General features: G+C 48.9%; 1 protein-coding gene across 12 annotated transcripts in view; it reads right to left on the bottom strand.

The window, feature by feature from the left end:
- The window catches only part of PTPRA (protein tyrosine phosphatase, receptor type A), a 185,375-nt gene that overhangs the window by 33,251 nt on the left and 139,520 nt on the right, over window positions 1–12,604 (bottom strand). For all 12 annotated transcript variants that reach the window (XM_025200670.1, XM_025200681.1, XM_025200679.1 and 9 more), the window contains one exon: window positions 11,386–11,412. In XM_025200670.1, the coding sequence (XP_025056455.1) occupies window positions 11,386–11,412 (27 nt within the window). The remainder of the gene's footprint in view (window positions 1–11,385; window positions 11,413–12,604) is intronic.

Genomic DNA, 12,604 nt, shown 5'->3' with positions numbered 1-12,604 from the left:
GGGGGTTGGGTGGGCTGGGAAGTGCTGTGGGGGGGGTGAGAGGGTGTGGGAGGAGTGTGTGTGGGTGGGTGTGGGGTTTGTGGGTGCCCTCCCCCTGCCGCCAGTGGGCGGGCCGTTGGGGCACCCCGAGCCTGTGGCAGGCAGAGCCCCCTGGCAGTGCACAGCTCTGCCTGAACCCCAGGAGCTGCATGGAGGCACAGATCCGGCCTGTCCAGGATCTGGCCTGGCCTGCCCTGCTGGCACACACCTTTGAAACAGAGCAAACTGGTTCCATGCCAGGATGTAGGGCTCCCAGCACTCCAGTGGGGAGCCGCACGTGGAGGCATGAAGCCACCCCAGCCCAACGGTGCATGGACCAGGAGCTACGGGGAGTCACATGACACCGGGCCAGGCAGGCTCCATGCTGCCATATGCATGTCCCTGCTGGAGTGCTGGAAGCCCCATGTGGAGGCATGTAGCTGGTCCGGCCTGATGGTGCGTGGCTCCCGCCTGCAGTGCCAGGAGCCCCATGTGCTGGCACAGAGCCAGCCTGGTTTGGTTTGAAGGCATGTGCCAGTGGGTCGGGCTGGGCAGGCTCCCTGCTGCCACGTGCAGCTCCCGGGATTCAGCCGGAGCCGCACAATGCCCGGGGGCTCTGCCTGCAGCGGGTCAGGAGCACTCCGAGGGCCCACAGCCTGCTGCTGTCGTTGCCAGCAGAAGCTGTGCGCCATGGCGGGGGGCCCATAGCCAGCCACAAACCCCACCCCACCTACTTCTCCCGCTCCTACAGACGGGAACTCCCCTCCCCACTCACAAGCTGTCCAGTCATGCGCCATCGTGCTCAGTGCCTTTACATGGGGCTCCCAGCTGAAGTGCTGGGAGCCCCACGGAGGTGGATGCACAGAGCCCGCCCGGTCCAATGGCATGCAACCTCTGAAAGCGCTCATCTCCCTCCAGCTTCAGAAGGGCAGCCGCGGGCTGGTAATAATGGCTTTTTTGGAGGGGCATGGTGGTCTGAACAGAATGACATAGTGGGCCATATTTCGCTCGCCCCTGCTATAATCCATAGGAACAATCTGGATGGTCTTCCAGTCCCGGTGCAACCTCAGATTCCCTGAAAGTCATCTGCCAGACAAATGGACCCAGACAACGTAAAATGCTCCCAGCAGCAGAGGGAGGAGAGGCCCGAGTGATGTTATAGATATTTTGCACATCTCCCCTTCCTCTCTACGTGCATTAGAAAGGCAATGTGGATGAGCTGCCATGCTGAGATTACAATCCAGAGGGGAGCCAAGGGTTTGGTTCAAGAGCCATCTCCATCTCCCATTTCCTGAGATGGAGAGGCTTGAACCTAACCCCGAGGGCTGATGTCATGGATGCTGGGAAGAAAGGTGGAATCCAAACCCAAACTCTTTCAGAAGACAGCACAATTTGGCCCCTAACAGCATGTGACCTGCAAGCTGTAACACTGAGCTAGGTTTGGATGTGTGTCTCTGTTTCTCTCCTTCCGCAGATATTTGATTTATAGAGAGTGCGATTCCAGACAACTCCCAGTACATGTTGCAGCTCTTAACACCTGCAGGCTATTAGCTACAAACTTGATTTAGATGTGAGCTCACACACACAACACGCGCGCGCTTTTCAAGGGCAGACGCGGTGAGATTCCTTTGCAAACACACTGTAGATTAATGCACATGAAAGACTCCTTTCCTTTGGGACATGCAACAGTTTTGACAAGGAAGCTGCTTGTGGCTTGCTTTGGAGAGCTGCTGCAATGGCGGTTAGTGCTAGCAACCTATATGGAGAGAGACAGGAAGCCTGACAAAGTCAAACAGACTGCAAAGCAGCCCTGAAGGGCAAATACTCTGCATTTGCAATGAGCCAGAGGAAGCCAGGGTGTCTGTGATATCAGCTGGAAGAACAGCATAGCTTTCTCCTCCTCTCTCTGTCTCTCTCAATAAACCCACGTCCTTCCCAGAGTCCCACACCTCTCTCCTCCCTCTACATGCAGCCCCATCCCACACCCAGTTCTGTATTCTGGTCCACATCCCTCCATCATTACATCTAATCCATTGTTTCAAACTCATGAGGTTGCTTTGCATGCACTGAAATACTGGTAACAGATACGTCTGATTTTTGGGGTCCTAACTCATGAGGCTCCAAGGTTGTTTCTGAAACAATAAAGGCAGAATGCTTTCCCTTATTTTCAGCAAAAGACAAGATTCCCAAGCAATCCCATGACTCCAGGACCTGATGCTTTAAGAGAAGCACCAACTACCCTGACACACAATCAAGTCACTGATGCTGGTGACACCGTCCTCTGGAGCAGGTCTTACTTCCTGCCCTATTCTAGATTTGTGTCTCTCCACATTTCCCTTTGGTCTCCTACCCCCAGCCCATTGGTTCATATCTGGCTCAGTCTGCCAGCTACATAAACTGTTCTACATGAACCATCTTGTCTGAGCATCTTCAGTCACTCATCTCCGACTGCAAGATAACTCTCCTCCTCAGCAAGGCCATTGCAGGGATGGGGACACTGAGGCACAGGAGCTGAAGTCACCTGCCCAGTGTCACACAGCAGGCAAACAACTAAGCCCAGAATAGGAGCCACATCTCCTGAGTCCCAACTTAGTGCTCTTGCTAGAGCACATTGCCAATAAACAGCAGTCATTTTTCCAAGCATTAATGGATGGTGTATGTCAGAGCCCTGTCCCGATGTCTACCTGATCCCCCGTGGGACAGGAGGCAGTGTTGGGCTCAGGAAGACCAGCCTCTTTCAGGGCTTATGGAGGGTGTGCAAGCGAGGAAGCAGAGAATCCATTCCAGCCCGACTGCTGGCTGTGCAATGTAGTGGGAACAGGATCTGACCAACGAAGGGACTTGGCTTTGACCTTCGCTACCTGCCCCCGCAACAAGCACTGAATGATGATTATTGGATCACTTCATTTGTGTCCGTTGGGAATATGGCCCCAGTAAGAGACCGAGCTCATGACCACCCTCCCTGCCCCCTGAGAGCAAGCGTTCCCCGTGGCTGCGGCAGCAGCATCTGTTGGCAGGCGGTTGGCGCTAGGAGTGATTAACGGGCAGGGCTCTGACAAGGGTGCGTCTGGCAGCAGGATGTGGGGAGCCTGGGGTTTTTCACAGCTTTCCTTTCCACACATCTGGCCTGAGGAGTTAGAGCATTTCCTCCACAGCCATTAACCACCGTCTTGCTGCCCAGCCCACCCGCAAAACCCCAGGAAGGAAGCACACTGGAGCGCTCCCTAGCTGCTTCCCCAGCCCAGAGAGAAGAGCCAGCTCCTGCTCCCACTGAGGTCAAAGGCGGGGGGGCTTTACACAAGGATTAGTGATTTTCTAGGGCCTGGGGAAGGGCTCAAGTCACTTCTCTACCCCACACCTTGTGTGGCCCTGGACAAATCACTTGGACCCGGATCCTCAAAGGTATCAAGCTGCTGCCGCCTGTGCCTCATTTAACGGGCCTCAGCCTCATGGTGTCTCATGTGCAAAAGGGGCATGGTGGTTCCCCATCCCTAGGAGGTGCTGTGAGGCTGAACACCCTGAGAAGCGAAGCTCCTGTAGTGACGGGAGGCAGATGAACCATAATGCTAGCACCGACTCACATGCAGCAAAAGGCAGTGGCTGCCCCCAGGAGCTTCCCACCTCCGCAGCCGAGACAAACGGGTGGAAGGAAAAATGCTCGCCATCCTCACTGTACAGAGAGGAAGTGAAGCACAGAGGGACGAAGGGCCAGAAACTCAAGCAAGAGCAGCCCACGAGGACTGGGCAACCTCGTTCTACAGCACCGGGACCAGGTCAGGCAGGGAACCCGGTAGAGGTAAGATCTGCACCCACTTCCTCAGCTGTGCCTCCGAGACTGGCCATGCTCTTTGCCGGTGCCACGCAGGCTGCAGGGTGGATCTGTGCTCAGTCTTGTTTGCTTCCCTGCACAATCTCCCTCGCAGTCACATTTTCGAGGAAAACAAGAAACCACAATAAAAACAGTCAGTTGAGACACACCGAGGAGGGTTTTTTTTCCGTGCAAAATCCCAGTGAAAGGATAAACAACGAAACGAGGTGCTCCGAGGCTCCACCCGCTGCCCTTGCTTTTCCAACACCCGCAGCCTGCAGCAGACAGCATGGCTGGGTGGGGTGTGGGAAGAGGGAAAATAAACCAGGTGCGTTCTGCTTGGATATTTTGATTTAAAAGGACATATTGACTTTAGCAGTCAGCACAGGCCAGCAGGGGCCAAAATCAACAGCAACCCATCACTGTCAAGAAATCCCAAGGAAAGGAAAAAAAAGGCAAGAGCCATCGCGGCTGTGTCATTAAGCCGTTTGCACTGGCTCCATCCCTCACTGATCCTAACACAGCTTCATTGTTAACGTGAGCTGTTTGCCTTTTGTCAGCACCTCGGAGAAGGTGTTTGAAAGCGCAAAAGGATTACACATGTGCAAATACGTGGTCATATTATCTGCATACATTATGGCAAAGATGGCAACAGTTGCAGTCAATGTGCCCACAGCTAAATGAAATCCGGCCCTGGGCACAGGGCCAGCGCAAGGCCCGGGCACCGCTGAAATCCATCCAGTCCAGAGCAGCTGACTCAAGTCCCAGATTTCCAGAGGAAACTTGGGATTTATTCACAGTATTTTGCTGGGGCACATTTAGACAGAGCAAGGAGAATTTACCTTACATGGTTAAGTTCCTTTCAGTTTTGCCCATTTCTATTCGACCGAACTACTCGAGACCAGGCCTCCGGTGCGCAAGGCACTGTACACAGAGCAGAGACAGTTCTTGCTTCCAAAGAGCAAGATGGACAAAGTGGGAGAGAAGAGAACGATCACTACCTCCATTTTACAATTGGGGAACTGAGAAGATGACAACTGGTCCACAGTCGCACTGAATTAGCGGGTGGCTGAGCAGGAACCAAACCCAGCTTTCGCAGGCCACGGCTTTCACTCCAAGAACATCCTTTCTCTGAGTCAGGAGCTCCGGACAAAAAATTTAAGGAAGGCTTCTCTCTGCAGTCCTTGCAAATACAGAGTGGGAAGGGTGTGCACACCAGCGGCATCCCTGAAACTTATCCACCTTCAAAGGAATGACACTTCCTCCAGGGATGTCTTTGCCTCATCAGTGTTAATTCATGAATTGTCAATTAAGTGATTAACAGTCAAAGTGCTGGGGAAAGAATTAAAGGGGGTTTTTTTTGCTTTAAAAAAGGGGAGCCTGGTTCAACTCATGTTTTCTCTGCGTCTAGGTCTGGTTGTATTTAGACTCCCTGTCCCGCCATGTACCCATCTATAACAATGTACAAGGCCAGCAAAGAAAAGCTCTTTGCATCCTAGTAAACACAGCCATGTCTGATTTTAAGCTGTGCTGGGCAGTGCTGGTTAATTAATAGGTCTGCATCCTGTGTTCTTCCTGCAGACATGCCAGCACGGGCATCCCAGGCAGTCAGAAGGGCTAGACTTGAATCAGACTAAGTAGACAGGTGCCATGCCTAGCCTGGGGAGGAATGTGGCGCAGCCTGGTAGAGGAGGCTAGCGCTAGACTGCAGACACACACACACTCGCCCAGTCCCCAGCTGGCTGCCAGATGGGAATTGCAGACTGCAGATACCACCTGGACTTCAGGGTTTGGGGGCTAGAAGGGGGAAAGGGTTGGCAGCAGGGGAAAGCGTGCCATGGTTATTATTAACAATTACAACAGGTACAGCAGCCCTTGGTGCCGATGGCAGGGGAGCAGAGCGGGATTTTCGGCTTTGTGCTAAGGTTGGCAGTCTTTATGCAGAGCTCCGTTAGTCGAAACGGCAGCCTTCAGGATACCGGGAGTAGTGTTTTGAGAGATTCATTTTCTCCTCTCCCCAAACCCATCCAGGAGGAGTCCTGTCTCCCCCACTGCTCCTACCTCTCTGTCACAAGCCAGGACAGCCTACCTACAACCAGGAGCCACGTGCCACCAGTCCCTGCTTTTTGTTGGCTTGAAGTCAGTGGCTCCTGGATCCCAGACTTTTCTCCACTGTGGCCTGTCCCTGCTACAATCACAACCCAAAATGGACACATGGGTGAGATTCATCTGTCCATGGGTGCAACCTGCAGAGTTGAACTCCCCCAACTCAAGGGCATTTGTGCCTGCAAACTCAGTCTCTATACTGAGCCACCTATGATGCAGGCTGGGGCAGCAGGTATGGGATTAGGGTTCAAAATAGCTTCAATGAATATGCATCTGAGGGAAAGAAAGCCCTTGCACTGCCCTCAGTGGAATCCCCTCCTGAGCTGCACCCAGGGTTTTCCCCTGGTCTCTGTCCCTGTCCAAGGCTGAGCTGACTACAGATCCTGCTAGCCACAGTTCCTGAGCCATGGCCTAGCACTGCTGCCACTATCTCTCTCATCCCACCACATGCCCACATGGCGCCATGCCCTGCAGATGGCACCCCCAGCTCTGGCTCCCAGCTGCCAGGGCACTTAGGGAAGGAAGGCAACTCACCTGGCTCAACCAGTGGGGGTGCATGATCTGGGACAGCATCCCCACAGCCTGGCCTGCTCCCAGCTTAGATTTTCAAGCTCGGGAGCAGAAAGGTCCTAGATTCATTCTGCCTGGTTTTCATCAGACCTGAACCAAGTCAAACCAAAAGCCAAGCAGAGAGACTTCCCCATCCCTTGGCGTCTTAAAATCAAGACTGGAAGTTTTCTGGAAGATGTGCATTAGTCAACCAAGTTCCTGGACTGGACAGCAGATACATGATTGACCCAGATCTAGTCAGACTAGATCTATGATTTCAGTAACTTGTACAACGGTGCACAGTGAGTCAGAGAGCAACTGATCTCATTAAGAACCCAGGACTGGACTCCCCGTACTCTGCTCTCGCTACCAAACAGCATCTCTTTGTACAGACCATCACAAAATGGTGTGTGTGTGCACAGTTGTGCCCCCCTGCCCCCCACACACTCGCACAATCTTCAGTTGGGGGGAACTACAACTACTCAACTTTGTGTCAACAAGAGTCCCCGTCTTGCTAACACTGAAGGAGAAGATCCTCCTGCCCGGGTGAAAGGAGCCGTGGGTGTTCAGCCAGGAGGTGGTATTTTATATTTTTATAATTTCACACAACGTACGGCCAGAAGGCCCTCACTAGCTCACCAGAAAGCCCGCATGTCTAGGGCATGATGTCTCACCCAAATATCCTGTATCAAACCCAAATATTTCAGTTAAGCCAAGCATTTTAGGTCTTCAAAAACACTAATAGTAACCCACAGGTAGAAAATGGGAGCAATGAAGGCAGCAGCAGAGTCCAGGACCCTGCAGGGAGGGAAGCTGATTTGGTAGGACATGTCCACATGAACCTAGCAGGTGTCCTATAGCTGGGAGGGCCAAGCCTTCAGTGAGGTGTCAGATCTTTAAAAAGTGAATTAACAAATGAATTTATTTTTATTTCTTCATTTATGCAATATATATGCTACCCTTCCCAACAAAGGCTCGGGGTGGCTTACAGTAAGAGAAGAGGACAACTTCAAAAGGCAATGAGAATATCAAAAACAGACCCACTGAACAATATCTCAGCCTAGCTTCATTTGCCAAATGCCTACCCAAATAGGAAGGTCTTAAAGTGCCCCCAAAAGACGTCGAAGCTTGGGCTCTGGCAGGCCTCGAGAGGGAGGGGATTCCAGAGCCGAGCAACAAATGAGATCAACCTCCCCAGCATTTTGCCACAAAAACTTGACATACTGATAGCTCTTGCAGGAGGTTGTTTTCAGCTGACCTTAGGGATCACAAGGAGGCATAAAGGTGAAGGTGATACTTTAGCTTAAATAGGGCCCCAACTATTCAGGGCCTTACGTTAAAACCAGCACCTTGAATTGTGCCCTGAAAGCTACTGGGAGCCTGTACAGACACTGGGGGACAAGAGCTATGTGCTTCTCGCTCTATCTGCTTTTCAGCCAGGGAACAAAGCATAAGTAAATAGCCCTTGCATGGCCACAGGGCTTTAAATGGAAAGCCCTGGCCAGGGAGAAGAGGGGCTGTCAAACTAAGGAGCAACTCTTCTAGCCAGCTCCACCCAGCACCCTCCCCGAAGAGGAAGACAAGGTTTTTTAACTGGCCTGCCAGCTTCTCATTGGCGAGAGACTCCTCCTGGTTCCCACAGGTCCCTGAGGACAAAGTCTCTGTTCGTAGCTCAGGCTGAGAGGGATGTTCTGCTTTCCTGCCTTGGAGATGTGTCAAGGGCAGGAAGGCCCCACTGACCTTGACCTCACCACAGTGCCCTGCACTACAGAGGAAAGGGAAACCCCAATCTGACCTGCTGAGAAATTCCTTCCTGACCCCAGATCAGGTCCTCAGCATGACCTTGAACTCGGGAACACACCGGTCCGCACCTGGGCAGATTCCCTGTGCCTCTGCTTAGCGCCCTGACTCCTGCTGTGGATGAGCTCGGCTGAGATGGAGAAGGCACAAAACAACATTATTCACTGGGGAAGAAAACCTTCCTTCCTGACCCCTACAGGACACCAGCTAAAGCCCTGAAGCATGAGATTTGGTGACAATCACCATCTTAACACTGGCCACAAATGTTGTGAGGATAATGAGGGCAATACAAGCAATTCTGTTCTTTCTAGAGCTCAAAAGGAAGGGGAATTACTCGGGTGACTCGGATCCCCACCCATGTACACTAGGGCAAAGAATTCCTCCTCCATGTCAGCTCCAAGCACAACTTTCAGACACCTCTCCTAGCCTGCTATTGGCTCCAAAGGCAATGACGGCTCATTCCCAGTGGCCTGGTTGTGTGCAATGATGAGATCCAAGATTTAGGATCATATATGAACATTGCCACTTGGAAAATGCCAAATTAAAGTAAACAACATGAATGACAACAAGGCATGAATTTCCTGCCATACCCCACCAGGCTCAAAGCTCTCTACACAATACAGTAATGTCTCTTTTTCATGCAAGGAAATCCAATCTTCAGCGAGCCAAAAAAGATTAAAAAATAAAACAGGGAAACCAGATCTTTTCAGACATCAGGTGCGTATCACCTTTTAGAGACATTGTTGGGGAGTATGAGGTGGGCAACAGCTGGGGAAAGGTTTTGAAATGAAAAGGGCAATGGTTTGGATTTTTTTATAGCAGCTCTAAATAATAAATAACCAAAGTGTGATTTGTTATATAACATGTACATCTCGGGCCACTTCTCTTGAAAGTTTAATGATCATAGGAAAAATATACAGAATGTTTCCGCTCATTTTGGATAAAAAGCTCCTTTATCTTGCTTGCCTTTCGAGATGGCACCAGCACTTTGCTAGGAGTTTTTAGTTTTCAAGTGTCATGAAGAAGGATATCACTGTAACTTTCTTGACAAGAACACCAGCCACTTCCCTCTTCCGCATACCGGGACCTTTAAATAAAGCTTTTAGAAGCTCCCAAGGGGTGTCCAGAATTAAAAGAAGATGAATTATATATGTTCAAAATCTTTCCTTCCTTGTCAACCCTTTGTAATATTTGCTCATAACGCTCCTGAGGTTTAAGGGGAAACCTCCAGTGAAACTGTAGAGACAGTCCATCAGTAATGGACCTTATCCTGCACCAGTTAAACCTGGAGAAGTTACCAATTTTTTAAGTCCACCATTGTTTTAGAGTGTTGCAAAACAGATGACTTGATTTTACACCAATGAAAAATAAATCAGGCTTGGGGCTGCTGGAAGCCCTAGTGTGAGCAAATATAGTACATTCAGCTCCATGGGCTTCATGTGTAGTGACCCAGCAGGATCACGTGGACATTGCCCAAACTGAAGACTTGTATCAGCAAAGAGTGTCATTATCATTTGAAACAGTCCCCCCCAAGCCCTACAAGCTACACTGCCAAAGGACATTTTTGTCAGTATAACTGGCACTGTATTATGGTTTCTGTCAGCACGGATGTGGTGATCAGGGGATAATATTTTCCTCCACCTAATGAGTGTTGCTATGCCAGCCAAATTTGTCTTGACCAATCCTACATGTAATTATTTAGAGAAAAATCAGTTCTGTTCTGTTCAGTGTCTATGTTACTGCAAGAAAAATTGAAAATGCCAGACTGGGTTCTCTGTTGCTGTAAAAGTGTGATTGATGCTCCACTATAGCCAATCAATGACATCACCTTGACTTGTATCAAGAGAAGATCTGGCTCTAAGGGTAAAATTCTCCCCTTAGATACATGGACACAGTTTCACTGAAACCCACACAGGTGCATCTGCATCAAAATGTAGCCAGTTCTGTCAAGTTTGGGCCAATAAATCAGGTTCTACCAATAAAAACACAAAAATTAACAGGAAGCATGAAAATTAACAGGAGCAAAGAACCAGGATCCAGTCAATATTTTTTCCCCCAATGTATTGCTTTGTGCTCGTACATGTAAGGATCAAAACTGGCAGACAGCTGAATAATAAAGGCTGCTCTAGAGTCAGGGACTTGTGCAGAAAGTTTTCACAGGTGATCATCCAAATTTAAAACTAATTCACTTGGCCTGCATCCTTTTTGCTAAGAACACTGCAGTAAATGGGTTTATTAGTAAGAAGCATAACAGAAACAAGGAATCTCTCTCTAGTTACCCACATCAGAGCTGCACACCAAAGTCAAGTGCTTAACAATACACTGAACTCAATATTGCTGAAATATGCACTCAAGCAAATGCTAAGGTACAGAAAAGCAGAAGCCAATGTACAGTTCAGGTCTGGCAATTCCTGTATTTGAGTTAATTTGTAACTGCAGATATTCTCCTGGGGAACCTGAGTCTCAAAGCTAAATGCATCCAATCACAACCAGAATACTATGCCCAATCAACACAGCCGAACTGTTTTATTATTTGCCAACAAAACTGCCGTGACTAAGAAATATTCAGAGGAACTGGGCAAATTTGAAGAATAGAAACTGAAGAAAATCATGATCAGAGCAAACTACTCACAGCAGAAAGAGAGCAGGGGAATGAGTCAAATAGCCTCTTACCTACAAATTATCCACCCAGCTCTGTAGATGGCTGCAATGTAAGCATTTTCAACGGAGCTCAGACCCAACTCATTAGCTCCAGGAAGGAGGCACGACAGGAGTCAGATTTGTGAGTTCAACACTCACGTAAAAGAGCACAATAAGTATCACGATTTCCCAAAGAATTTGCCACACTGGGTGCCAAGCATTCTGGACAGGGGCTGCTGGGCACCTGAGTGTGAGTGGGTATGAATGACCCCCATAATAAGTGCTGAGCCCTTGAAAATATAGCCCTGAGCTCTATGTGTGTCCCTAAAAGGGGGAAAATGCCAAGTAGTGTTCTGTGCTTTTAAATACAAAATGATATTAAAAACTCCCAAACAGAAGAGTTTAGGCTTAGTAGGGAAATGCAGAGTACATGGAAATAACATGGTGATGAAGGGTGATCTTACCTCTTCTCCCGTCTGAGTTAGGGTCACCTGCAAAACCGAAAGAAAAAAAAATCAAATGGGAGTTAGCTATAAATTCTATGAAGCACGAGAGGCTGGAAATGGAGACAGAAACAGTACTGTATATTATCATGATTCTGTTGTGATTATTGCAATATTTGCTGTTTCTTTAGGTACACCAGTTACTTGAATCATATGATTAATGACAACTTCAGGTTTCATGTCAGTAAAGCACACTTCTAGTTCTCATGGTTGTAGAGGAAAGGTTAAAAATGTGATCTGCGTGCATCCTCCTAATGACTCAAAAACCGGAAGGCAAATAACATAAGCCCATTTTCTTCCTCCAAATCTCATTATATTTAAACTGATCTCATGATGTTTTTTAGACTTGACTCATGACTTCTGAGCACTAGCATCTTGGCAGCACTGGGAACATATCCTTCATGAGACCCACAAAGGACAGGCAGCTCTGGTTCTGATGGTTACTGAGATCAGCTACAGAAAAATGACCTGAATGGAACCCAAGATACTGGGAATAAAAATGAACAGTGGTGTGGCAAATAAAATGGAAGAAAAATACACACCTAATACTGAAGAAGTCCTTATAGCAAAGAGATGATCTGTTTGCAGTCAGAATGATAAATACTCCTTCCAAATGGAATCCAGGCTTTTCACTGTGTTTTAACAAGTGCCGGCTTGCAGCATTCAGAAGCGTGATAAATTTTATTCTGAATTTTACTGCACAATGGGGTTTTGGTCCCCAGCTTACTGCGAACAGAACTCCTTTAAGAAATAACCTTGTGCTAGTCCTGTAGCTCCGCTTAGTACTGGAGGCAGCAGGATCTGCTGAGAGACAGCAGGATGAATCCAGTAATCACTGCAAGGCTACATGGACTACTGCTGTGGGATTTGGAGGTCTTTCTGGATGAGCCAAGGCTCAGTGAAGGACACAAACCCCTCAAAAATGTAAAGTGGAATGGACTATCCATTGGAAGTAATGCTACAGCCATGCAACAGAGAACAGCAATCTGCTGTGTGCAGCTCAGAAGACTACAATGCAGAACAGCATAGTTTTCCTGACTGCCAGTGGGGCTATGCTAGTTTACACCACCAGATACCTGGTCCAATAAGAATGCAGAGTCAAAAGAATCCAGGGACAATTAATGGTCAAGCTATATACTTTTCAGACAAAACCCACAAGGAACAGCCATGTATTGGTCTG

The sequence above is a fragment of the Alligator sinensis genome, unplaced genomic scaffold (genome assembly GCF_000455745.1).
Source record: "Alligator sinensis unplaced genomic scaffold, ASM45574v1 scaffold12_1, whole genome shotgun sequence".
Taxonomy (NCBI): Eukaryota; Metazoa; Chordata; order Crocodylia; family Alligatoridae; genus Alligator; species Alligator sinensis.
This window is presented reverse-complemented; position numbering and strand designations above follow the sequence as displayed.